Source organism: Bos mutus, chromosome 8 (assembly GCF_027580195.1).
Source record: "Bos mutus isolate GX-2022 chromosome 8, NWIPB_WYAK_1.1, whole genome shotgun sequence".
In the NCBI taxonomy this organism is placed as follows: domain Eukaryota; kingdom Metazoa; phylum Chordata; class Mammalia; order Artiodactyla; family Bovidae; genus Bos; species Bos mutus.
In genome coordinates, this window is record NC_091624.1 from 7166744 (window position 1) to 7192988 (window position 26245).

The 26245-nt window shown below is 44.1% G+C and overlaps 1 protein-coding gene across 4 annotated transcripts in view; it reads left to right on the plus strand.

Moving 5' to 3' along the window:
• Nucleotides 1-26245, plus strand: part of ASTN2 (astrotactin 2) — a 1044864-nt gene that overhangs the window by 851337 nt on the left and 167282 nt on the right. For all 4 annotated transcript variants that reach the window (XM_070375013.1, XM_070375014.1, XM_070375012.1 and 1 more), the window contains 2 exons: nucleotides 19860-19993; nucleotides 21527-21675. In XM_070375013.1, coding sequence (XP_070231114.1) covers nucleotides 19860-19993; nucleotides 21527-21675 — 283 coding nt within the window. The remainder of the gene's footprint in view (nucleotides 1-19859; nucleotides 19994-21526; nucleotides 21676-26245) is intronic.

The window sequence follows — 26245 nt, forward strand, 5'->3', positions numbered from 1 at the left end:
AAAACCCTTAACTGGCTTCCGGGTGCTCTCAGGATCCAGACCAGGGTGCTTACTGTGGCCTCCAAGGGGCTGCTCGAACTGGCCCCTCCAACTTCATACACCTCCTTTTTTCCTGTACCCCTCTTCCTTCTGTGCTCAAGTCAGTGGTCCTCCACTTTCTGTGGCTTCCGCAGATGCTCTTCCCTCTACTTGGAGTTTGTTTTACCCTCTGCTCCTTTTTTCTTTGCACTGAGTTAATTGTTTCACCCACCATATTGCCGAGGCTTCTAGATGTGATAAGATCCCCTGTGTGTTTCTTTGTTTACTTACTTTCTTGAATCTTTTTTATCTTTCATAACAGCTATCATAGTTTCTCACTGTGCTCTTATGCATGTTGTCTAGTTATCTGACTAACGTCTCCCCCTCTGCCTTTTATTATTTTAAGATGACAGCAGTGCCACTGGAGAGGGAGAGCAGGTAAACCACATCTCACAAATGTTGCAGTGCCTGTATCGGAGCATTCCCAGCAACAGCTTGCTCAGGGACTCCTGAGCATTCTGTTTCCCTGATTTCTGTAATAGCCATTCTGATATTGAGTCAAAATATTTTCCTATACAGTAGGAGATAAACTCCACAAGACCAGGGTCTAGACAAACTTTTGCTCAGCATTGCACCAATAGCTTCTGCCTCATAGTAGAGTTCAATAAATATATATTTAATGAAAATAAATAAGTGTAAAAAATGAATGACCAACTTGCATCAACATGCTTCAATGGTATTTTCACATGTGCTAACTCCCTTAATTCTTGCAATAGTCCTATAAAGGTTGCAGTGTTTATCTTCAGTTTACAGGTAAGAAAACTGAGGCTCACAGAGAGGGGATACCTCCCTCTGAAGCCCCCAGGACTGGCAGAGGTCAAAGCTGGGGCTGGAATCCCTTTTCCAGCTGTCCCACCACCACTCATCCATCACACAGTCCTCGTTTATCTCAGGGTGTCAGTCACAGCAGCCAGGAACGTGCTGGGCTTCCAGAAATGGAGCAAGCGGAGGCCCCATCCCTGCTGGAGCTTATCCCTGTTCACAGGGGGTTCTTCTTGGGTCATTAGACAACTTCCGTCATGAGGGCACAGAGAGAATTCACCAGCAATTCAACTCTCTCTGTCCATTTCTCTCTAATCTTAGAAGAAGAAGAAAAAAAAGTCATTCCAAACGTGCCTCCCCATTCATCAGGCAGGTGCAGTTGGAAGCAGCATGAGTTTGTGACATTACACAGGTGGGTGATCTGGTCAACAGAGTCCCGTCATTCCTTGTGTTTCTGAGCAGAAGGGTCCCAGGCATAGCGTTAAGTCCTGGGAAGAGAGGAAACCCTCAAGGAATTAATGTCTTCTTGGACTACGTGTTTCCTTTCCATTTTAGATTCTTCTCCACATTTTCCAATGTGGGGGAAGGGCATTGCCAAATTCCTGGATTTTCTGCTACCAAACTCCAAACCATTTTAGTTTAGAGAATTATAACATACACGAAGGTAAAGTGACTAGTATCGTGAATCTCTGTGTATCTGTCATCTTTAAGGTTCAGTAATAATCGGCTTATTCCAACCCTGCATCACCGGCTCTCTCACCTCAAACACAATATAATTTGATATATAAATGACAAAGTTCATATTTCTAAAATATAAGGACTCAAAAAATATCATTATTGTCACCTTGCTTTCCAAGCTAACAATTCTTCTACACCATCAAATATATAGTCATTTTCATTTTTACTAGATTTTCTTATATTTTCAGTATCAATTCATTCAAACTGAGATCCAAGTAAGATCCAAACATTATGTTTGGCTGATAATTAAATCTCTTTTAGTCTACCAGCTTCTTCCTACAAATCTTTTTATTCCTTGTGATATTTTATTGAGGAAAATGGGGATTTTGCTCATTGCAGCTTCATGGTATTATTTAGCGTGTTCCTCTACCCACTCCAGTATTCTGGCCTGGAGAATTCCATGGACCGTATAGTCCATGGAGTTGCAAAGAGTAGGACACAACTGAGTGACTTTCACTTTCACTTTCTGTCCCTCCATTTCTTGTAACTTGGTAGTTAGGTGTAGAGGCTCAACCGGGCTTGATTTTTTTTTTTTTTTTTTGCAATCCACCACAACCAGTATTGGTAGAATTGTAGACCACAGTGATGTAATAAAATAACTTGATATTTGTCTTTGATGCTGGTCATTTCTGGCACCAAGTCCTGACTCTTCCCTTTCTTTGCGTGACTTTTGGCAAGGGATTCTGAGCCTTAATTACCTCAGCTGTGATGTCAGGTTAATAATAACGATGAATAATTTCTGAGGTTATTGTATTAAATGAGATGGGCATCTAACATGCTTAGCCTTGCACCTGGTGCATAGTAAGTGCTGAGTATAGACAAGCTCTGACTTGTCTTACTTCCCCTACCTTCCTGTTCTTCCCCTGTTTGTCCCCCTCCATGTTTTATCATTATATTACAGTGCCCATGATGATGAAAGAACAGACACACTCCGAAGTGGAAGAGATTCTGCAGGCATCTAGCCCAGCCCTGGTCTGTGGCTTGATTCTTTTCTCCCATCTCCTGTTGGATACTCCCAGGAAGAACTTGCTCAGGGAGCCCTAAGCAGCCTGATCTCTCACTACTGGGGCATCCTTCTTTATATACAGTCAAAATATTTCCTTGTGCATGCCTTGTCTATGTTGTTTCCAGTCCCATCTATCAGCACTGTACCAAGATAGACTTATCTCTTGACTTACCAGACAGAACATATGGAATCAGAGAGATGAAGATTCAAATACCAGCTTTGCTACAAAATTTCTCTATGCCTTTGAACACTTTACTTAAGTTTTCAAGCTTCTTCTTTTTTCTCATGAAGAAAATGGGATTAATAATGTCTACCATATAGAGTTGTTTCACAGATTAACTGAAATGATCCATGTAAGATGCTTAGCAGCAATGTTTGGCTCATAGAAAGCAGCTCAGTAAAAGTCTGTCCTCTCTCCTGGCTCTAAGCGACAGTGTCTCAGGTGTCTGGTGATATCTTTGGACTCTGTTGGGCTCTTCTGGTAGTCACCCTCGGTTCCTTCGATTGCTTTTCATCACATGAGTCTGCTTCTCATCTCAGACTCAGCCTTAGCCATTCTGAGTGTTTGCCTCTGAAAGAACTCCAGTATGCCTATATCCTTCTTGATGTGTGTGTGATGGAGAAAGAAGTTAGAACACACACAGACTGCTTTGCTTGCCTGCAGAATTAAGGGTAGCATCCAAGTTTCTTGCTTCCAGACTTTTGGCTCTGTCCTGAGTCACAATAGCTTCTATCTTTACTGTCATGCTCATAGTATTCAAAACATAATTTTTGGCTCATTAAAGGAAACGGGGGCTCAGAGGGAAAATCTCTTATCAGTGTCACACAGCCAGTAGTTACGGAACCAGAATTTTAAAGTTGCATCTGTGTGGTCCCATAGCCTGTTGTTTCAGTATGTAAGCTATAGAGACGACTGCATCTTTGGCTCCTTTCTCTGCTCTTGGACGTGGGCAAGCCTGTTCTGTCATCAGTGGCCTTTCTTGGGATCTCAAGTCACCTCCTGTCACTATCTTTTCCCTCACCTTTCCTTGATGGTAAAACAAGCTGTTCTGTTTTTACCTTTCAGTCACTTCTCAGCCCTTTGGAAGCTGACTGGTTACACCATCTACTTGAAGTCGGTGTCTTCACTCCAACACCCTCATCTCAACATTGTTCTAGAAACATTGATTCATTCTTAAAAGAACTTGGGCTTGGCTCCTTTAACTTGAGATTGCCCAACCTGAATCCTTTCCAGAAATTATGGCTTCCCTTCAGAAACTCAGAAGGAATGCCAGGAAGTGGAAGCACGGTGGCTGCCTGAGGGCGGGGCTCCCACATTGGTGAGGCTGTCTGTCCGTCCGTCTGTCCCTGGTGCCTCACAGTTACTGTTTCTCAAGCTTGCGGGTCCCATTTTGAGTGGGACTGGAGGACATAGGGATGAAGGGTATGTCCAAGGTAGTTATAAGGTAGTTATATTGTATAGGTATAATCTACACTTATATTTATCTATATATATATATATTATTTTTTTATTTTCAGGAAGGCATTAATGTAACATTCGGAGTAAAGACTTATTAGTGAGATTTTGAAATGTTAGGTGTTTGAGTGAGTTGTTTTCCCATGGTTTGGAGTCCATCAGATCTAGATTTGAATTCCATATTTTATGCTTACCTGTCGGATGTTGCCAATTCCATGGACACTTGTAAAGGGCTTCCCCGGTAGCTCAAACCATAAAGAATCCACCTGCAGTGGAGACCTGGGTTCGACCCCTGAGTTGGGAAGATCTTCTGGAGAAGGAAATGGTTACCCACTCCAATATTCTTGCCTGGAGAATCCCATGAACAGAGGAGCCAGGTGGGCTACAGTTCATGGGTCACAAAGAGTCGGACACAACTGAGCAACTAACACATATGCACGATGGATGTTAGTGAACAGGTGACTTAGCCTACCTGAACTTCCTTTTCTCTTCAGTCAGATGGGAATGATAAGATTTGCTGCCTAGGCTGGTTCTGGATATTATATTGGGTGACATATGTGAATATGGACAGTATAAGAATCAGATGACCTAGGCTTACATTCTTCTTTTCCTGCATACTGGAACTTAATAATTGCTGAGAATCTCAGTGAGGAGGGTAATAGTATGTAACTCACAGAATTGTTGTTAGGTTGAATATGATTATATATGCAGAGCACTTAGTGATGCCTAGGGTGAGTAGAAACTTGATTCGTGTTAATTGCATCTTCTCCCCCTTCCTTTGTCTTCTTCCTCTTTATCCCCTTTCTCATTGTTTTTTCCTTCTCCTCTCTCCTTCTTCAACTCTTGCTTCTGATAGAGCATCTAGCACAGAGTAGGTGCATGATAACTGTAATCATCTTACCCCCCAAGCTTCTGCTGATTGAAAAACCAAAAGGGTAGTCAGTTCACAGAGACTAGGACAGGCCTACTTTCCCAAAGGCAGAGGTCATCTTACTGTCTCTGATAGTTGGTTCTAATAACATGTTTTTTCTCCATTGGAAAAAATACTAAAAAGAATAAAAATAATTCTGAGCACAGATGTGCCTAGAATCACTGTTGCCTGTAAATAATTATGAATAACAATGGTATTACGATAATAATAAGCAATAATAATTCAGCATAATTATCTTCCATTTGGAGAATATCCAGGTTTAGAGCTTTGTCAGTACTCTATAATTATCAAATATATGTGTATGTGTGGACATATGGGTGGTTCTGGCATTATCTTAGGGACTTTATAAAGGATTTTTATGCCACTCTTTATTGAGGTGTAGGTATCAATATAGCCCCATTTTACACATGTGGGAATGAAGTGCAGAGAAGTGAAGTCACGTCTATTGAGTTTGCTCAGTGATGACACTGAGACTTGAATCCAGGGATCTGGTTCCAAAGATCGTATGCTTATCCTCCATGCTCTGCTGTTCCTCCAGCATATGTAATGTCCTTTGCTGGATTAAGGGATCAAGGCTTCTCAGAGTCCAACTGATCAGGGTGGAAATATGGCTCCAGTGAATCGGGTAGAAATCTCCCTTTTCATGATTTCCTTAGCCAGATTTCCAAGGCGCCCTCTCCAAGGCAAAGATAAAGTCAGTGTGGGTCCAGACAAAGCATGTCCCCTCCTGCCCCCTGACCTTTCTTTCCCTGCCCCCACCCACAGGCCCGACCACGGGGGCCCCAGATGCTGGGGAGGCTGCCTTCCTCAGACGCCTCCTGAGGGAAGATGGGCGTACTGGAAAAGTGAAGTCACCAGTGACCGCAGAAGGGAAATTGCACAGTCCTTTACTCAGGAACTCACCACGAACTGAAGCTAGCATTTAGCAACAGAAACGCCACAGTCTTGGACAAATCCCCCTCTCAAAACCTTCCCACCCGCCTCCCAGATCCAGATGGCCTCACCAGAGGAGAGAGGAGTTGCTATCTGTCAAAGGACAGCAGGCCCAGGGAGGCAGGTCTGGCCTGTTGGGTGTGGCTGGGATCGCTGGCTAAAGGCTTCCCTTAGGAAAAGTGTGTGAGTTCCATCCAGGTTCCCCTTCCAGGACGGAGCGGGCCAGGAGCAACGCCTTGGAGGAGACAGGCCGAGAGGAGGAGCGGTCCGCTAGAGAACTCGGATTTGTGTGGGACTGAGAAGCCCTTGGCAGTTCAAGGTCACAGGGCAAGATGCCTTGGGAAGATGACTCACGATTAGATGGATGAGGCTACTGATATGGCTGGGTCTTCTCCCAGGAGTTATAGCTGATGTCTCCTATTGCTCATAATTGGTCTGCTATTTGTCATTTTCACAATTGCTATCAGCTCAGTGACAGGCGGGACAAATAGTCTGGAGATGGTTTGGAAGGCTGTGAGCACAGTCTATGGCCCTGCTGACTGAGCAGGGCGATAAGGATAACACAGATCAGACATGAGAAGAGCTCCCACTCTTCCAGTCCTCAGCATTTACCAGTCATTCATGCAATGCTTATTCCTATCACAGACATTTATGGAGTACCTTCTTTGGGCCAGGCCTTGTGCAAGGAGCTTACGATAAAATAAAGCGATGAACTCACAGTTCAGTGGAGAGAACAGACATGCAAATGGATAAAATCCTGTAGTTCATCAATGGATGTGCCGTCCAAGGTGCCATGGGGGCCTTGAGTTCTGTTGGGAAATCAGAAGAGAGTTTTCAGAGAAGATTGCCGTCGTAGTGGGTCTTAACTAATGAGAATGCTTTGTTTAAAGGTAGAATGGAGGAAAGATATTATAGGCTGAGGGAAGCCATGAGCAAAGGCACAGTGGCATGAGTCTGTTCCCTGTCTGGCTCATGACAGGTGGCTACCAGAGATGGTATGCAGGGCTGGGAAGCAATGTGTAGTAGGATGTGATGTTGAGGACATTGTACAGTATCACTGTGTAAAAGGCCCTGTGTGCCAGGCTAAAACAGAGTATTTATTTTCAACGTTTTTGATTTATTTATTTTTTTGCTTTTTCATGAATAGAACTTTTAAATAAATGAACGATGAAAGAATTTTACAAGATAAGCAAGAGAGAGGGGATGAAAGACAGACCCACGCTTCCCATAACACTGTTTCGACACAGCAACACAGAATATTTATACTTGTTGCAGTCATAGCTCTTTCACTGGTAAGAAACAGAAACCGAGCTGAAACTGCCTAAGGAAAGGATGGAGAAGTTATTATAATGCTATAGTGATGTCTCGTGTAACTCGAAGACTGAGCTCGCAGGATTAAATTAGCTCACACTGGTGAAACATTTAGGCTTTGGGATTTGACGCACTTATGCGTGAATTTTGGGCTTTCCTTGTAGCTCAGTTGGTAAAATATCTGCCGGCAATGCGGGAGACCTGGGTTCAATCCCTGGGTCGGGAAGATCTGGAGAAGGAAATGGCTACCCACTCCAGTATTCTTGCCTGGAGAACTCCATGGACAGAGCCTAGCAGTCTCCAGTCAATGGGGTTACAAGAGTCGGATACAACTTAGCCACTAATCCACCACCACCAAGTGTGAATTTTGCTGTGCCAAATACTGGCTATGTGACACAGGCAAAGAACACAGAGTCCTTGGGGCCTCAGTCTCAGATCAGATCAGATCAGATCAGTCGCTCAGTCATGTCCGACTCTTTGCAACCCCATGAATCGCAGCACACCGGGCCTCCCTGTCCATCACCAACTTCCGGAGTTCACTCAGACTCATGTCCATCGAGTCGGTGATGCCATCCAGCCATCTCATCCTCTGTCGTCCCCTTCTCCTCCTGCCCCCAATCCCTCCCAGCATCAGAGTCTTTTCCAATGAGTTAGCTGTTCGCATGAGGTGGCCAAAGTACTGGAGTTTCAGCTTCAGCATCATTCCCTCCAAAGAAATCCCAGGGCTGATCTCCTTCAGAATGGACTGGTTGGATCTCCTTGCAGTCCAAGGGACTCTCGAGAGCTTTCTCCAAAACCACAGTTCAAAAGCATCAATTCTTCGGCACTCAGCCTTCTTCACAGTCCAACTCTCACATCCATACATGACCACAGGAAAAACCATAGCCTTGACTAGACGAACCTTTGTTGGCAAAGTAATGTCTCTGCTTTTGAATATGCTATCTAGGTTGGTCATAACTTTTCTTCCAAGGAGTAAGCGTCTTTTAATTTCATGGCTGCAGTCACCATCTGCAGTGATTTTGAAGCCCAGAAAAATAAACTCTGACACTGTTTCCACTGTTTCCTCATCTATTTCCCATGAAGTGATGGGACCAGATGCCATGATCTTCGTTTTTTGAATGTTGAGCTTTAAGCCAACTTTTTCACTCTCTACTTTCACCTTCATCAAGAGGCTTTTTAGTTCCTCTTCACTTTCTGCCATAAGGGTGGTGTCATCTGCATATCTGAGGTTATTGATATTTCTCCTGGCAATCTTGATTCCAGCTTGTGTTTCTTCCAGTCCAGCATTTCTCATGATGTACTCTGCATATAAGTTAAATAAACAGGGTGACAATATACAGCCTTGACGAACTCCTTTTCCTATTTGGAACCAGTCTGTTGTTCCATGTTCAGTTCTAACTGTTGCTTCCTGATCTGCATACAAATTTCTCAAGAGGCAGGTCAGGTGGTCTGATATTCCCATCTCTTTCAGAATTTTCCACAGTTTATTGTGATCCACACAGTCAAAGGCTTTGGCATAGTCAATAAAGCAGAAATAGATGTTTTTCTGGAACTCTCTTGCTTTTTCCATGATCCAGCAGATGTTGGCAATTTGATCTCTGGTTCCTCTGCCTTTTCTAAAACCAGCTTGAACATCAGGAAGTTCACGGTTCACATATTGCTGAAGCCTGGCTTGGAGAATTTTAAGCATTACTTTACTAGTGTGTGAGATGAGTGCAATTGTGTGGTAGTTTGAGCATTCTTTGGCATTGCCTTTCTTTGGGATTGGAATGAAAACTGACCTTTTCCAGACCTGTGGCCACTGCTCTGTTAAATGGGAGTGATGGAAGTACCCGAGCCATGGCATTGCCATGCAGATGAAAATGACTCCTCACGCCGAACACTGAGCACTGTGTCTGGCATGTACGTTGCTCAGCAATGCTCCCTGTTACTTTTAATGCTTTATAACCCAACACTTCATCTTCTACCTGAGATGGATGAGAGCTAAAATATAGAGTGAACTGACAGGAAAAATAGCTCTCTGCCTGAGGATCATATAATCCTATCATCTCTTCTCTGTACATCTTGGGAAACAGACAGCTGACAGAGCCCCATGCAGCAGCATCTCAGTGGGTTGTGTATTTATTTCTTTAATAGTTTTTCATTTAGCAGAGGTAAGTGTGGTAAGAAGGGGTCTGGCCACCTCTCAATGTCTTCCCCGTGTCGCCCAAATTAACAAGCACTTCTGTTAGGCTCTCATCCTTCAGGCGTGAGAGGCTTGGAAAGCGTAGTTTATCCTGACAGGGGAAATTAGGTGTCGTTCCTGTGATTTATAGAGCCATAGATGGAGCTGCACAGGTTCTCATACAGGAAATGGGTCCTTACCCATTAGTATGCCTTTACTGTGTGGTCTTGTGAGTGGGTGGCTCTGACTCAGAGGCTGAAACGGAGGGGTGGGGTAAGGGAGGTCCAGGGACAAAGTGTGGGAGCCTCTGCTCTGCTGCATTCGGTCTGGGGGACTTGGGCTGGGATGTCTTCTCTGACCCTACACGTGCTCATCTGTAAGGATGACTGGGAACAGGAAGAGCTGCCGTATCCACAGGTTGCTAGGAGTCTTACAGAAGCTAACAGAGCCCTAGCACCAGACCTAGAGTGAAGAAGAGCGTAATAGGTGTCTGTCTTCTTTATCCCCCTCCTGCCCTTCCTTGAAGACCGTCAGTGGCATGCTCAGCATCTGGGCTGTCTTCTACAGAGAGGATGCTCACTGCTGGAGTTTTGCGGTAGGCTTTACTTTTTAGAGCAGATAGACATTCCCAGGAAAACCCTCGGTGTAAAGGGCAGAGAGTCCCTGTATGCTCCCTATTTTTCCCACATGCCGTCTTCCCCACCATTGTCATACCGCACTACAGTAGTGCACGTGTTACAAGCGTGAGCTGGCACTGACACATCATTAACACCCGAAGCCCACAGTTTACATGAAGATCCACTCTTGGTGTGCGTTCTGTGAGTCCTGACAAATACACGATGACATGAATCCACTGTAATAGTGTCCTACGGAATAGGGTAACTGCCCTGAAATCTACTGTACTCCCCCATTCCCTCTTCCCTCCCCCCTCACCCCTGCCGACCGCTGACGCTTTTGCTGCCTCCGTAGTTTTGCCTACTGGCATGGACCTTTAAGGGGTCCCAGGTAGTTTGTCTACAATGGGAAGTGTTAAAGGGGGTGACAGAATTGTGAACAGCTTTATCCAGAAGACAAATCACATAATGATTAGAAGCAGCCGTGTTCTGGGATGTATGTCCAAGTTGAAGCAAATACAGGTGACGATAAGGCCCAGAGAGGGTAACTGACTTACTCAGGTCACACAGCAAGTTAGGCAGAAAATGCTAGAGCTCCCTGGGATTCTCCTGTCTGAAGCACTCATGCTCTATGGCCCCTTCCTGTGAGACTAGTTAGTCCTCTGACTTCTGTTGCATTGAACTATATAAGATTGCTGACATGTGACTCAAATGTAGGTGATAGTTATCTATTGCATTTTCATCGGCCCATTCCCATAGGTTCAGTGAAAAATTTCAGTATATGTTAAATGGAATCAAGAACTTAGCATTTAAAAAAAATGGATGGTCTCCATTAGATTATGTGTTTGGAGGCTTTGCATTTCAGAGCACCGGCTCTAGAGCTAGACTTTCTGGCTTCAAATCCTGACCACACCACTTCCTAGCCCCGGGATCTTGGGCATAAGTGTAACACGGAACATGATAATCATGCCTACCTCTCAGGTTGTTGGGAGAATTAAATGAGTTAATACATCTAAAGTACTTAGGGTTATTGTGAGAAATAATACATGTAAAGCATTTAGAACAGTGCTTGGCTTGTAGTAAGCAAAGAGTCAGACATGAATGACTGAGTGACTGAACACACACGAGCATGCAATAAATGTTAAGTGCTATTACTAATATCCTCTAGTGAGTAAGAATATTGTTCATGATGATAGGATCAAAGGACCTGAGTTCAAATCCTTGTTCTACCCTTTTTAGCTGGATGACTTTGAATAGGCTATTTCACGCTTCCAACCTCAGTTTCCTCATCTACAAAACGGGGACAGTAACAGTAGAACCTGCTTCATAAGGCTATGGACAGGATTGAATGAGATGATGTACATTAAAGTGCTCACCACACTCTCAGTAAATGTTGCTATTATATTTGTTTCCTATCTAACAGCCTAAGAACTTGGTGGCTTGAACCGAGTTCCAAAGGTTGGCAGCCTTGTATAGTGAATATTAGTTGATTTGAAGACCTTAGTTTGTTTTCTGCCAGGTGTGTGGTGTAAACTTGGACAAGTCACTTTTCCTTTGGGGCCACCTCGTCTGCGCAGTTGTGAAGGCCAGTCTCACCTCCCAGGACTCTTTCAGGTCTGGAGTGCCAGGGATCTGTTCAGTGAGAACGTGTGTCAGCACTTCAGAGCTCTCTCTAGCTCCTGGGATCAGTACGTAGTTTGTTTCTACTTCCCTTTGCTCAGCTGCTCCCTAATTCTGACTGTTCTCAGTAACCTTTCAGGATTATTCAGACGTGAATTACCTCTGTTCAGTTATGTATTCCTGTGCAATCCCCAAAATTGGCAGCTTAAAATGATGATCATTTTATTATTGTCTCTAATGGTTCTGGGGGTGACTGAGCTGAGCTGGTCAGTTTTTTTTTTTTTTTTTTTTTTAAATTATTTTTTGGTTGTGCTAGGTCTTCCCGGCTGCACACACCCTTTCTCTAGTTGCAGCGAGTGGGGGCTCGCCTTCATCTCGGTGCACGGACCTCTCGTTGCAGTGGCTTCTCTTGCGGAGCACAGGCTCTAGGCATGCGAGCTCTGTAGTTGTGGCTCACAGGCTGTAGTTGCTCCACAGTATGGGCAATCTTCCTGGGCCAGGGCTTGAACCTGCGTCCCCTGTATCAGCAGGCGGATTCTCACCCACTGTACCCACCAGGGAAGTCCTTGCTGGGCAGTTCTGACTTGGTTCCCTCTTGTGGCTGCAGTCACAGGGTCTCTGTGGCTCACCCATGTGGCAGGTGACCCTGGCTACTGGCTGGGACCTCAGCTGGGTCTCTTGGTACAGTACCTACTCGTGGCCTCTCCATGTTGTCTGGGCTTCCTCACAGCACGGCAGTTGGACTCTAAGAGTGAACATTCCAAAAGACATGACATGGAAGCTGCCAGCTTCGGAAAACCTGAGCCCAGAAGTTGAAGCAGCAGTAGTTTGGTAAGCAGGTGTAGAGCACAGACTCAAGGGGAGAGAACCTTATGCGGAGGAACATGTCAAAGATGTTTAGGGTCATGTTTTAAGTCATCACAACTGCCTTCCTACTCTGTTTGGGAATAAGAGATTAAAATCAACTAACGTTAACCACTTCTCTTCCCAAACATGTTCTCACATATCTGTTTAAGTATGTACCCATTGATTAGTAACAAGATGACCAGTTAATCTCCTCACTGTCAGGACATACCAGCATCACTTATTTTTTTCCGCAAAGAAGGGGGGCGATAGCCTCTGGTCTCCAGCCTCTGGTTTCCAAGTCCTGCAGCTACCAGGACAACGAGTGATGGACATTTCCTGTAGACACTCTAGGGGGTGTGCAGATAGCTGTATGGCAGGCGGCTCAGGTAGATCCTATCTAAGAGGTCCAGGCCAGGCTCTAAAATACTATTTCTGTCTCTGCACAAGCCCTGCTCCGATGCCTTCCTTAACCCTTCCATGCCCATCCATCCTAGCTCCTCCTGACCAATTAAACATGGTCAACATGGGCTCAGGTACTAATCTCCCTACAAAACTAGAATGCCAACCACCCCCTTTCCTCCCATCTCTCTCTTGGGCCCTATTAGCATCTTACTTTAGATCTGAGTACTTCCAGGGCAAACAGGTATCCACTTACCCTCCTCCAAGCTGTAATCCCAAATGTCTCCAAAAGGCATTCTACCAGCAAACCCACCCCAACCCTCTTTTCAGTGACTCCAGAGAAACTTAATGTTTTTAAGGTGATCAGTTGCATTGCTGTCATCTCTTTTGCTGGAAAAAGAAAAACAGCAAGTATACACATTCATTCTTTGGCCAAGCATCCTATTACTTATATCTATGGAATTTAACACATGTTTTTGGGACCCTATGATATGTTGACTCCTTTGCTTGCAGCTGGGGGGAGAGAGAGATGAATCAAATATATTGCCTTGGCTTGGAAGTGTTCCCAGCCTGATAAGCAAGAAGTGCACATAAACAAGCAAATTTCAAGAGAATGTGAAATGTGCAAAAATTGAATGAGAGGAGAGAGAGAATCTCCCAAGTGTGATAGGATCCTGGTGAACAAAACATGCCCTGGATTTTAGCAAGGAAACATAAGTGGGGAAAGGGCATTTTAGATCAAAGAGAGAGTATGAGGAAAGGCTTGGTATGAAGCAGTGCACTCCTGTAAGATCCTGTATGCTGGCGCCTAGAGCAGCAATGGTGAGGAGGAGATGGGAGAAGAGCCACAGGATGAACAGCAGAGGACTTTGAAAGATTAAGAAGTAGAGGCCTCGACCAGAATGTGGTGGAGCTTTTGAAGAGGTTCAAGCAAGGTGTGGAGAAGGCAATGGCCACCCACTCCAGTATTCTTGCCTGGAAAATCCTATGGACGGAGGAGCCTGGTAGGCTGCAGTCCATGGGGTCGAAAAGAGTCGGACACAACTGAGTGACTTCACTTTCACTTTTCCCTTTCATGCATTGGAGAAGGAAATGGCAACCCACTCCAGTGTTCTTGCCTGGAGAATCCCAGGGATGGCGGAGCCTGGTGGGCTGCCGTCTATGGGGTTGCACAGAGTCGGACACGACTGAAGCGATGCAGCAGCAGCAGCAGCAAGGTGGGTGGAGTAGCAGTGATGTTTTAGAAAGCTGGGAGAGGATGTGCTGGGAAATGTCGGAGCTGGAAGGCTAGTTGAGTTTATGACAGTTGCCTAGAGAAGAGGCATTACTCATCCACACCAGTAAGACAGCTGTGGGGTCAGGTGAGAGAAGTTGGTTTGAGACATATGAGGTAGAGGGAGGAGCCCAGAGTAACCCCTCAGTTTCTGGCTTGGAGGTACCAAATCCATGTGAGATACAAGTAATCTTAGGGGAAGGAGAGCATCACACATACACGTTTACCTGGCTTTATGATATCGGAGAAGGCAATGGCACCCCACTCCAGTTCTCTTGCCTGGAAAATCACATGGACAGAGGAGCCTGGTAAGCTGCAGTCCATGGGGTCGCTAAGAGTTGGACATGACTGAGCGACTTCACTTTCACTTTTCCCTTTCATGCATTGGAGAAGGAAATGGCAACCCACTCCAGTGTTCTTGCCTGGAGAATCCCAGGGATGGCAGAGCCTGGTGGGCTGCCGTCTATGGGGTCTCACAGAGTCGGACATGACTGAATCGACTTAGTAGTAGTAGTAGTATGATATCATTTATAAACTTGGTTCATGTCATTCAGAATTCCATGTGAACTTTTAATTCAATTTAACAAATATTGGCTGACTTATGTTACCTGCTAGAGACTGTATCAGGCACGAATAGGGAACCTGGGGGTAAAAAGGTAGTCTATTCCTTTGTCTCTAGAAGGCCTTTCATCTCCTTAACCAGTATGGCTTGAACAGCCTCAAAACCACACTTATTAATACTGAATATAACATATTCATCAAGACTTGAGTGAGAAGATCAGGGCATCTTTGTGGTTACACAAACTAGAACCATCTCAGTGTCAAAAGTAGCAGACTTGGTGTCAGCCCCTGAGTATAACTGTCAATGGAAAACATAGCCACCGTAAGTATAGAATATGGAATTTAATTCATTGGCTTAGTGACTTTCCATTATATATAGATGATCCCAAGCATCTATCTTAAATATGGAGTGTCATCTTGAAGTTTAAGATTCCTAAGACATTGTCAGAATTTTTAGAGCTGGAAAGTCCTCTTCCTTTGCATTTCCATAAACCTCTGGCGTGAGTTACTTCATAACAGTTGAACCATATTAATTGTAATTGTGTATGTCTTCATCATTAGACTGTGAGTCCTTTGCAGTTCCCAGGAGGGCTTCCCAGGTGGCCCAGTAGTAATGAATCTGCCTGCCAGTGCAGGAGACAAAAGAGACGTGGGTTCAGTCCCTGGGTCGGGAAGATTCCCTGGAGGAGGAAATAGCAATCCACTCCAGTGTTTTTGCCTGGAGAATTCCATGGACAGAGGAGCCTGGTGGGCTACAGTCCATGGGGTCGCAAAGAGTCAGACACGACTGAGCACAGGTAAGTCAAGTCCTCTGGAGTGACTAGGTCTTGTTCATCACCTTTCTTAGCATCTAGATGGCACATGGTACGGAGGAGGAAGTTCAGGGAATTAAACCTTTTAAAATAAAGCTTCTGTGTCCTCATTCTACAGATGGAGACATTGAGGCTTAATGGGAGAAATAACTTATGCTGAGTTCAACTAGAGAAGTAACAACAGGGTCAGGAATAAATCCCTGTTTATTTTGATTGCTTAACATTTTTGTGGCTGTTTTCTCATCCTGCCGGGCTTGGTTTGCTAGCTAATTAGCCAGAAGTTGGAAACATTCGCTAGCAGTGAGCAAGCCTTCATTGTCATGAAAACAAATGGCCATGCAAATGTAACCCTTAGCCCTGTATTAAGGACAGGATTTGTTTCTTAAGTCCCTTCATTTACTCAAATGCTAAGAGTCAACAATGCCTCCAGTGTAAAGTTTTATTTTCCTCTGAGAACACACGCAGACACACACACATGCACACACACGAACACCACAGAAGCACGTGGTACAAGCCGAGCAGCTGAAAAGGATGTTTTGGATGAAATCTTGGCATTTATTGTTCCTGTGTGACCAGAGGTAGTCAAGGTTGCCAGAATTCAGATGGACTTCAGTTCAAATCCCTACTCCTCCACGTATCTGTGAATGGAGATAGGACACCTATCTCAAAGGGAAATTTTGAGGATTAAATGGAGGAACAGAGTCATTTCACCGCTAAGTTGCTCTATCGCCATGAATGAGCCAGCTAGCCTTTCTGGGCCACTGTATGTGCATCTGCAAAACGGATTCAATTAGATGATTTACAGAGTCCCTGGAAGCTGGAACATTCTATGCTGCTTCTCCCTCGGGATCTATTTGGATTTGGGATGAAGTGTTGCAAGCACTGGAGACATAAGGAAGTGTGGACCTGAGCTGACGCATGTTGGCTCCTGCTGCCTTGCAAGGGCTCCCTGTCTGAAGCAGGCCTTTTATCAGCGTGCGTTTGAGCTCTGTCCACGGTTTGCCTGGCCGTCGCTGCAGTCCCCATTCTGTTCCCCAGGGTTTGGGAAAGAGCCAGTGGATGTGGAGATCCACAGGCAGGGTTTCTTCCCAAGAGCTGCTTGGATGGTGAAACTCACAAAGTCCAGAGAGATTTCCTGTTTTGTTTTTCACAAGCCCCAGTGACCATTGATTACAAAAACCATACACACACACACACACACACACACGCACGCACACACACACACCAAAACAAAACACATACGCAAAACAGGATGTTCTCCCTCCTCCCTTTGCTGGAGTCCAGGGCAAGCTCTTGCCATCTGTGTCACTTTCACCCATGCCTCTGGATTTCCCCATTGTGATAATGAAGCCCTTAGCTGTAGCTGGAGATGTTACAGGATCATAAGCCACGAGCAGTTTTACATGCTAATTCAAGTAAGGGGGAAACTGCCAATGGAGGAAGGAGAAAGTCTGACAGTGACCTCCTGCCAGCCCACCTGGTTTCTGCCCTCACGAGAGCGCCCCCCTCTGGTGCTGAAGGAGAACAGACGTTTATTCCTAACATCAGTTGACTTGTAGGCAAGTGTTAGTCACTCAGTGTCAGACTCTTTGTGACCCCGTGGACTGTAGCCTGCCAGGCTCCTCTGTCCATGGAATTCTTCAGGCAAGAATACTGGAGTGGGTTGCCATTTCCTTCTCCAAGAGATTGTTCTAACCCAAGAATGGAACCTGGGTCTCCTGCACGGGCAGGCAGATTCTTTACATTCTGAGACACCAGGGAAGCCAACTTTAGGTAATGTAGCAATATCAAACCTTAGTAAGGACAATGCTATTGTTGTGTGCCAGACTCTGACCCACATAAATTATATACAAACAATGAATGGGATATATTTATACTTTAAAAGTTGTTCATTGGGAATTTTTAGTTTAAGTTGGCATCCTGTGTTTTTATTTACTGAGTCTGGCAATCCTACTTGGAACCAACCCCACTATCCCAAGTAGTTAAGTAGAAAAGACCTATAATTCTGAGTCACAGAGGTCTGGGTTGGGATTCTCTTTTCATCATCCGCTTGCTGTGTGATCTTGGGAATACTACTTCACTGCTCTGATTCCTAGTCCTCACCTGTAAATGAAGATCGTAGAGTCTGTTTCTCAGGACCGTTGTGAAAATTCCCCTTTAATTCCCTTAAAGTATCTTACACTGTGTGGCTAGGTGCTTCCTGAACACCGTGCGTGCACGCTAAGTCACTTTGGTCGTGTCCGACTCTTTTGCAACCCCATGGACGTTAGCTTGTATTATAGTTCTTTTTTATTTCTTTGGGTCGCTATTCTTAATTCGGGAGACATTAGATCATTTCTTCATCCCTTAGGAGAGAATATGAGAAAGGACATAGGGCAGGAATAATCGAAGCCTTCTCATCAGAAGCCTTGAGAGGACTGTGTTGGAGGCTCACACGATAGTGTTCCTGTTGCACGTCGTCTCCTTCTAGGTCTGTGTTCTTTGCTAAGGGGGCACACCCACTTTACACGAATGTGCTGTGCTTGAGTCTTTTGACCAATGCAAGATGCAAAAAGTGTCACCTGGGTAATCAAGTGTCCTTAGTAGTAGGTGTTGGGAAGCTTTAAAAAGTACACAGAAAGTAAAAAATCATTAAAGAAAAGAGAAAGGAAGAAAGCATGTGGAACCTGTTACCTGGCAAAGAATAAAAGATCAACACTCTCTGGAATCCCCAAGTTTAAAGAAGAGCTGTCAGACATTCTGAATCCCCAGTGCCATGCAATGGCAGTACAGATGGAGCGATTAAAGCAGAAAGCATGGAGCTTCCCAGGCGGCTCAGTGGTAAAGAATCCACCTGCCAGTGCAGGAGATGTGGGTTCTATCCCCGGGTCAGGAAGATCCTGGAGAAGGAAATGGCACCCACTCCAGTATTCTCGCCTAGGAAATCCCATGGACAGAGGAGCCTGGCAGGCCACAGGCCACGGGGTCATGAAGAGTCAGACACGACTGAGTGCCTGAGCGCACACGCAAAGCAGAAAGCACATCTGAGCCTAAGCGTTATGATCAGTTTTTCAGTGTCCATTAATTTATTTAATAAATCTTGACCGAATAAGTGTTCTCAGTCTCATGAGAAGACTCATGTGGATAAGGCGTGGCCTGTGTTCTTGGTGAGATCAGAGTCTGTTGGGTGAGACGGGCAAATGAATGTGTTGGTTAGCTGTGATGCAGCACGCTGTGGTGTCTGGAAGAGAAACCTGCTTCCAGGCTTAAAGTCAAGGTAAGGTTCCCATAGAAAAGAAGGGTGTATTTGGGAACAAAAGAGCAAATTGGTTTCCAAGATGGTGGTGGGGTTGAGAGTATTGCAGTAGAGAGGACAGGGTGTGTTTTTTTAAAAAAGAGCAAGAGACAGTAAAGCACATTGTAATTAAATAGAACATTGATCACCACTTAGAACAAGGGTCAGCAAACCAGTGACCTTCAGAATGAATCAAGCCTGTCAGCTGTCTTTGTAAATAAAGTTTTACTGGAACTCAAACATGCCCATTCATTTAAACTATCGTTTATGTTGCTTTCATGCTGCAAAGGCAGAGTTAAGTAATTGTGGCAGAGACTGGCCATAAAGCCAGAAATATTTACTATTTGGTCCTTTGCAGAAATGCTTTGCTATCTCCTGATTTAGAAAACACTTTTCCTAGACAGGAATTCAGTGTTGATGGCCATGGTAATGGTTGCATAAGTGTGGATGGTAGCATGCAAAGGAAAATCAGGAGTGGTGAGAGATGAGACCATGGAGGTGGTCAGGAGCTAGAGCAAGGGATTTAGAGTTTGTCCTGAGGGCTCTGAGGAGTCTCTGAAGGTTTATAAGCAGCATGGTGAGGTGGTCAGACTCCTACAGCAAGCAGTGTGCTGAGGTATTAAAGAGGGCAGGGTTTGGAGCCAGACCGCCTTGGATCAGATCCCAGCTCCATCAGTTACGAGCTCCCTTCAGTTACCAGAACCTCAGACAAATGACTTACCTTCTGTGTCTCAGTTTTCCAGTTGGTAGAATGGGAGATAATAAGAGTTATTTTTTATTATAGCTATTGTGTGGGCTAGTGAAGGTGAAATAAGTCAGCATAGGTGGAGTGTCAGGCCCAGGGGAGGATCTCACGGGATGCTATTACTGTTCTGCCTCAGTGATCACTCTGCTACTGGGTAGGGAATGACTCAACACAGAAGAACCTGGTGCTAGAATGCTAGGGTCTTAGGCAGGAGATGGTGCCCTGCGCCCAGGAGGACAGTTCTGAAGCTCGGGCCACTACCGGCGTGGCTTCTGGGACTGACTCTCTACTCTCCACCATTGTCATCATCCTCTCTTTTGTTCTCCTTTGTTCCAGGCCTTCAGGAGTGCACTGATGAGCTCTTACTGGTGCTCGGGGAAAGGGGATGTGATTGATGACTGGTGCAGGTGTGACCTCAGCGCCTTCGACGCCAGTGGGCTCCCCAACTGCAGCCCCCTCCCGCAGCCGGTGTACGTATGTATGGGCCCCCTTTCCACAAGCTCATACGCCTGTCCTGCCAGCCCAGGCCATGGCTTGCTTCTCCTCTCAGGGTGCTTCACCAGAGGCCTGAAGTCTCTGGGGGCCTGCTTCCTCCTATGCAAAAGCACGGAGCTTTGGCAGAACAAAATCATGGCTCAGGGGTAGACGCTTACACTGCAGCATGTGCTATTTTAATAGCACCAAGCCATCCATCGTTACTTCTTTTATCCCATCCATTCGGCAAAAGTTTACTGGATGCCAACTACTGCTTTGTCAGGTCCCGTGTTGACCACCAGGGCTACTGAGATAAAGAAAGGGTAGGACCTTTTCTAAGGAGCTTCTGTTATTCATTCATTCAACAAATAAGTTTTGAACACCTGCTATGTGTCAGACACTGGAGAATTCACTAATGAGCAAGACAGGCCCAGTGTATGCACTTAGGGAGCTGACCATTTAGGGAAGGGGACAGATGGCAAAGCAAAAACAGAAGCAGCGTACCATTTAAATGTTTAAATAATGAAAACATGAGAGAAAAAGAAAAGATGTGCTAATGGAGAGAACAAAACGGGGAGGCTGTAGTTGGAGGAGAGGGAGATAGCCTGGAAGCCTCTCTGAGAAGACCTGAATTAGAGTCAGGCTTGTCAGGCAGCCAATGGCAACAGACATGGTTCAAGAAAAAGACAGAGCGCCTGGGAAAGCCCTGACCCGGGAAATTCACCATTTGAGGAAGTAGAGAAAGGTCATCACGATTAGGGGAGTAAGGTTAAGAAGGAGGGTGGAGTGGGGAGCAGAGGAAATCAGGGCAGGAACCAATACTGAGGACCCCTTGTGAGACAGTCATTGAAGACTTGGCGGCTATGGTGGAAAGAGAGAAGGAGTCTGGGCTGGGGGACATGGAAAGTCACCGTCGTGTTTCTGTCCCCAGCTTGCTGTGTGACTTTATGCAGAGCGTTCTCTTTTCTGGACCTTGCTTTTACTTCTATGAAATGAAGGGATTGCACTTTTTCTCTCAAAGGACCCTCCCCGTTCTCACCTTCGAGCATTCTGTTATTTCTTCCTTTATAAAAGGATTCCTGCCCTCTGTGAGGGGTTATTGATTTAAGGATAGTGAAACATTGACTGATATACTGGGGGACTGAAGAGAATGTCAGGGACGCTGGAAGATACTGTATTTGAAGGCACTGCCAATTTAATTGACAATGAAGCATCATGGAGAAATAATTTAAACAAATGGCAAGCTAATCGATTTTCTGTGGGCATGTACTGTGCACTTGGATTAATTTACTGGATTCCACATGGATCCTGAAGGGTAGCTCTTCTTATCCCCGTTATAAACAAGGAGACAGAGGCTGAAAGAGGTGAGATTAGTTGCCTAAGTATATGCAAAGGGTTACTGGTGGGTTGAATCCAAGTTTGAAACCAGACTGAAACCCACACTTTTAATCTGGACACATGCACACTTCCTTGGGGCCCAGACAGTACTGGCTGGCAAAAAAACCCCACCTTCCCTGTCATCCCCCCAGGCTGCGGCTCTCCCCAACAGTAGAGCCCTCCAGCACCGTGGTCTCCTTGGAGTGGGTGGACGTTCAGCCAGCTATTGGGACCAAGGTTTCTGACTATATTCTGCAGCACAAGAAAGTGGACGAGTACACAGATACAGACCTCTACACGGGTAAGTAGAAAGCCCAAGGCTTCCTCTTTTGTTGAGATGGTGTGACAGAGGAGGGCAACTGGGATTATCTAAATATCTCTGCACACTTGGTGTTTTCTGAACTGAGAAGGCATCGGGAAGTGTCATTGTTTGGTGTCTGTGACCTCATGCCCACACCTGTGTGCTTTTGGTGTGATTTTCAGCAGGGGAAGGTAGCAATTTGTACTTGGAAAGAAAATTCTGAGTCTCTAAGTTGGATCCTCAAAGTCGTATACTAAGGTGTTAGTTAATTCAAACAAGGATTTGACCTTTTCTACTTGGAAGGGTCTACAGGTTACCTTTTTTGAAGACCTTGATCTGTGAATATGTTATCTCTGGGACTGAGATAAAGACATTCGAGGGATTCCCGTTTCCACTGTGATGTCCTGAGACAGTTGTCTTTCGTGTTGGGGTGGAGGATATGGAAATCACCCAGACCTGCGGAAGAAGATGGGAAAAGTGGCTCCTGAGTGCTTTGTGGCCAGTCGCTCAGTTGTCTCCGACTCTTTGTGACCCTTCTGTCCATGGGATTCTCGAGGCAAGAAGACTGGCGTGGGTTGCCATTTCCTCCTCTAGGCCTGAGTGCTTTGAATATTCTTAAAGAGTGTACAAGAGGCTGCTTCATCCTGAAGGTGGATCTGCAGAGCTGGTCTGGCTGAGGGCAGGTGGGGAGCCTGGGTCTGTGGGAGCTGGACTTGAGGCTGGGCCACGAGAGCAGGCCTGGCGCTGGTGAGTGTCAGGGGCCTGGGGCCATGGGAGCCAGCCTGGTTCTGGGGTGGGTCGAAATCTGGAGTTGGTGCTAGCTGACCTCATGCTGGGCCCAGATGGAACCCTGGGTTCAAGGATAGATCACCTGGGGGCCTTTGGAGCTGGCAGGTGCCAAGGTGGCATGGGAACCTGGGTTCAGGGGAGCCCACAGGGAGCCTGGTGCTACAGAAGCTGCACGGGCCCTGGAGCCAGCAGTTGCTGGGTTGAGCCAGAGGCCTGGATCCACACAGACATCTGCTGGGAGCCGCCTGCAGCCATGAGAGCTGACTCTGGAGTGCAGGTGGAGTGGGCCTCAGTTTTCTGTTTCCTTCCATAGGGAAAGTCGCAAAGAGTCGGACATGACTGAGCGACTTCACTTTACTTCCATAGGGATGGTTCTGTCTCTGCACTGGGCTGCTCAGGCCTGGGGAAGAGGTTATAGGAGTAACATGAATCTATCTTTCTGACCCTCCTCAAAGCATTTTTTTTGTTACTTTTGTGCTTCACCTGGGAGCTACACTCTCTATTTACCTAGAAACCTTAGTTCTTGTGCGTCTGTTTCTGTGCATGGACAGTTATTCAAATTGATATGTTGGTTCAAATTGTCCCCACAGTGCTGTGATTCAGATGGATGGGTTCAAATCATTTTTCGGTGGAGGTGGTTAGAAGGATGATGGGGTATTGGGGATAGGGGGAGAGAGGCAAGTGGTAAAAATTCTTAGGTGACTGTTTTGCTGATAGTAGTCGCCGAACAATCACCAAGTCTATTTTGATAGATCAAGTCATGAATACCAGAGAGGTCTGTGACCTTCCCAAAGTCTCACAACTGGTCTGTCTTGCTCCCAACACAATGCTTGTATCTTTATTTTTTATATTTGATGGTAAAAAGCTGAATGCTAGTTTGCTGCTTTGCTTTAATTAGAAAATGAATATTGAATTATGTGTGCCATAGTTTATGTTGCTTAGTTTGTTAATATGGTAAATTATATTGATACATCTTCAAACGATAAAAAAAAAAAAAACCTTGCATTCCTGGAATAAATCCCACACAGTCTTGATACACTATCTTTTTTATATATTGTTGTATTTGTTATGTTTAAATTTTATTTAGAGTTTTGTATTCTTGTTTGTGAGGGGTTTTAATCAGTAGTTTTCTTGTAATGCTTGTATCTGTGTTGCTGTCAGCATAACTCTGGGCTCTCAAAAAAATTTGCAAGACACTTTCTTCTTTTTAATTTTCTCAAAGAGTTTGGGTAGAATCTGAGTTTGGGTGATATAGTTTTAAAAATTGTTTGGTAGAATTCACAAGTGAAATAATCTGAGCTTGGAACTTTTCTTGGTTTAAATTATTAATTTAATTCTCTGATAGATATAGGGCTACTCAGGCTATGTATTTCTTCTTAACTGATTTTGGTACCTTGTGTGTTTTAAAGGATTTATCCATGTCATGTAAATTATAAAATTTACTGGAAAAAAAAAAAACTTGTTAGTGATATTCTGTTATTATTTTAATATTTATGGAATTTATAGTGATGTCAATCTCTTATTCTTGATATTGGTAATTTCTTTCATCTCTCCATGGGATTTTTCAGGGAAGAATACGGGAGTGGGTTGCCATTTCCTACTCCAGGGGATCTTCCCAACGCAGGAATCAAGCCTGTGTCTCCTACGTCTCCTGCGTTATCAGGCCGATTCTTTACCACTGAGCCACCTGGGAATCCCTATGTTCTTAAAGAATCAGGTTGAATTTCACCTATTTTCACTATTATTTTTCATTTTGTTGATTTCTACTCTGATCTTTGTTGTGTTTGTGTTTTTGTTTTTTTCCTTTTGATTATTTTGGATTTTGTTTGTTCCTATTTTTATAATTTTAACTTGGTAGCTGAAGTTGTTGATTTGAGATTTTTCTTGTAAGACATTCTAATTTCCCTTTAGTTTTCTTTTTTGACCCTTGGGCTCTTTAGATGCATGGTACTCAATTTCCAAATATTTGGAGACTTTTTAGATATCTTTCTCCTCGAGCTTTAATTTGATTCTACTATGTCAGAGTACATGCTTTTTATGACTTTAATCTCTAATTTTTCTATGTTATTTTATAGTGGAGTAGGGTTGATTAACAAGTTGTGTTTTCGGTGTACAGCAAAGCGATTCAGTTATACATATGTTCAAGCTCTTTGCCCATTTAGGTTATTACCGAATACTGGGTAGAGTTCCCTGTGTCATGCACGAGGTCCTTGTTGATTATCTGTTTTAAATATAGCAGTGTGTACATGTCAGTTCCAAATTCCCAATCTTTTCCTCTCCCTGATCCTTCCCCCCGATAGCCAAAAGTTTGTTCTCTGTTTCTATTTTGTTAATAAGTTCATTTGTATTGTTTTTTGTTTAGGTTCTGCATATAAATTATATCATATAATATTTGTCTTTGTCTGACTTCACTTAGTATGATAATCTCCAGGCCCATTCATGTTGCTGCAAATGCATCATTTCATTTTTAATGCCTTAGTAATATTCCATTGTATGTATGTATCTCTCTTTTTTTTTAATCCATATATCAGTTGATGGACATGTAGATTCCTTCCATGTCTTGGCTACTGTAAATAGTGCAGCAATGAATATTGAGGTGTGTGTATATTTTTGAATTATTATTTTCTCTGAATCAATGCCCAGAAGTAGAATTGCTGGATCATTTAAAATTTATTGAGACTGATTTTATGGCATCAAATTTGGTCTATCATTGTTTTCAGTGTCCAGTTTAAAATCATGTCTACCCTTCTATTTATCAATGAGTTTCTCTGTGAATACCAGTTAGATCAGATTTGTTGGTTGTGATTTTAAAGTCTTCTGAATTCTTTGATTTTCTGTCTTCTTACTGTTCAGTACTTGAAAGTGTAGTATTGAAACCTCTGATGATGATTGTGGATACATCTATGTATTTATCCTTATAGTTCTATCAGTTTTTACTTTATGCATTTTGAAGCTCTTATTCACTGAGTAAACATTTAGAAGTTTTATATCCTCTTGATGAATTGAACCCTTTATTACTATGAAATGGTTGTCTATATCCCTTCCTCCTTTGTCATGTAATAGATTAGGTGAACATCAATGCATGAGTTTATCTCCGGGTTTTCAATCCTCCCTTGAGTCACAATTTTGTTTTTATGCCAGTACCATACTGTCTTGATTACAGTAAGTTTTTAGTATAGTCTGAACTTAGGGAGCATGGTTCCTTTAGCTCCATTTTTCTTTCTGAAGATTGCTTTAGTTATTTGGAGTCTTTTGTGTTTCCATACAAATGTTAAAAAATGTTCTAATTCTGTGAAAAATGCCTTTGGTACCTTGACAGGGATTGCACTGAATCTGTAGATTGCTTTGAATATTAGTATAGTCATTTTCACAGAATTGATTCTTCTGTGGTATATCTCCATTTGTTTGTGTTCTCTTTGATTTCTTTCATCAGTATCTTACAGTTTTCTGAGTATAGGTCTTTTGCTTCTGTAAACAGGTTTATTCCTAGGTATTTTATTCTTTTTGTTGCAGTGGAAATGGGTTTGTTTCCTTAATTACTCTTTCTTTTTCAAATTACTCTTTTTTATATTTCTTTGTTAGTGCATAGGGATGTAAGGTATGTCTGTGTATTAATTTTGTATCCTACAACTTTACAATATTCAGTGATTAGCTCTAGTAGTTTTCTGGTGACATCTTTAGGATTTTTTAGGTACAGTATCATGTCATCTGCAAGCAGTGACCGTTTTACTTCTTCTTTTCAAATTTGGATTCGATTTATTTCTTTTCTTCTCTGTTTGGC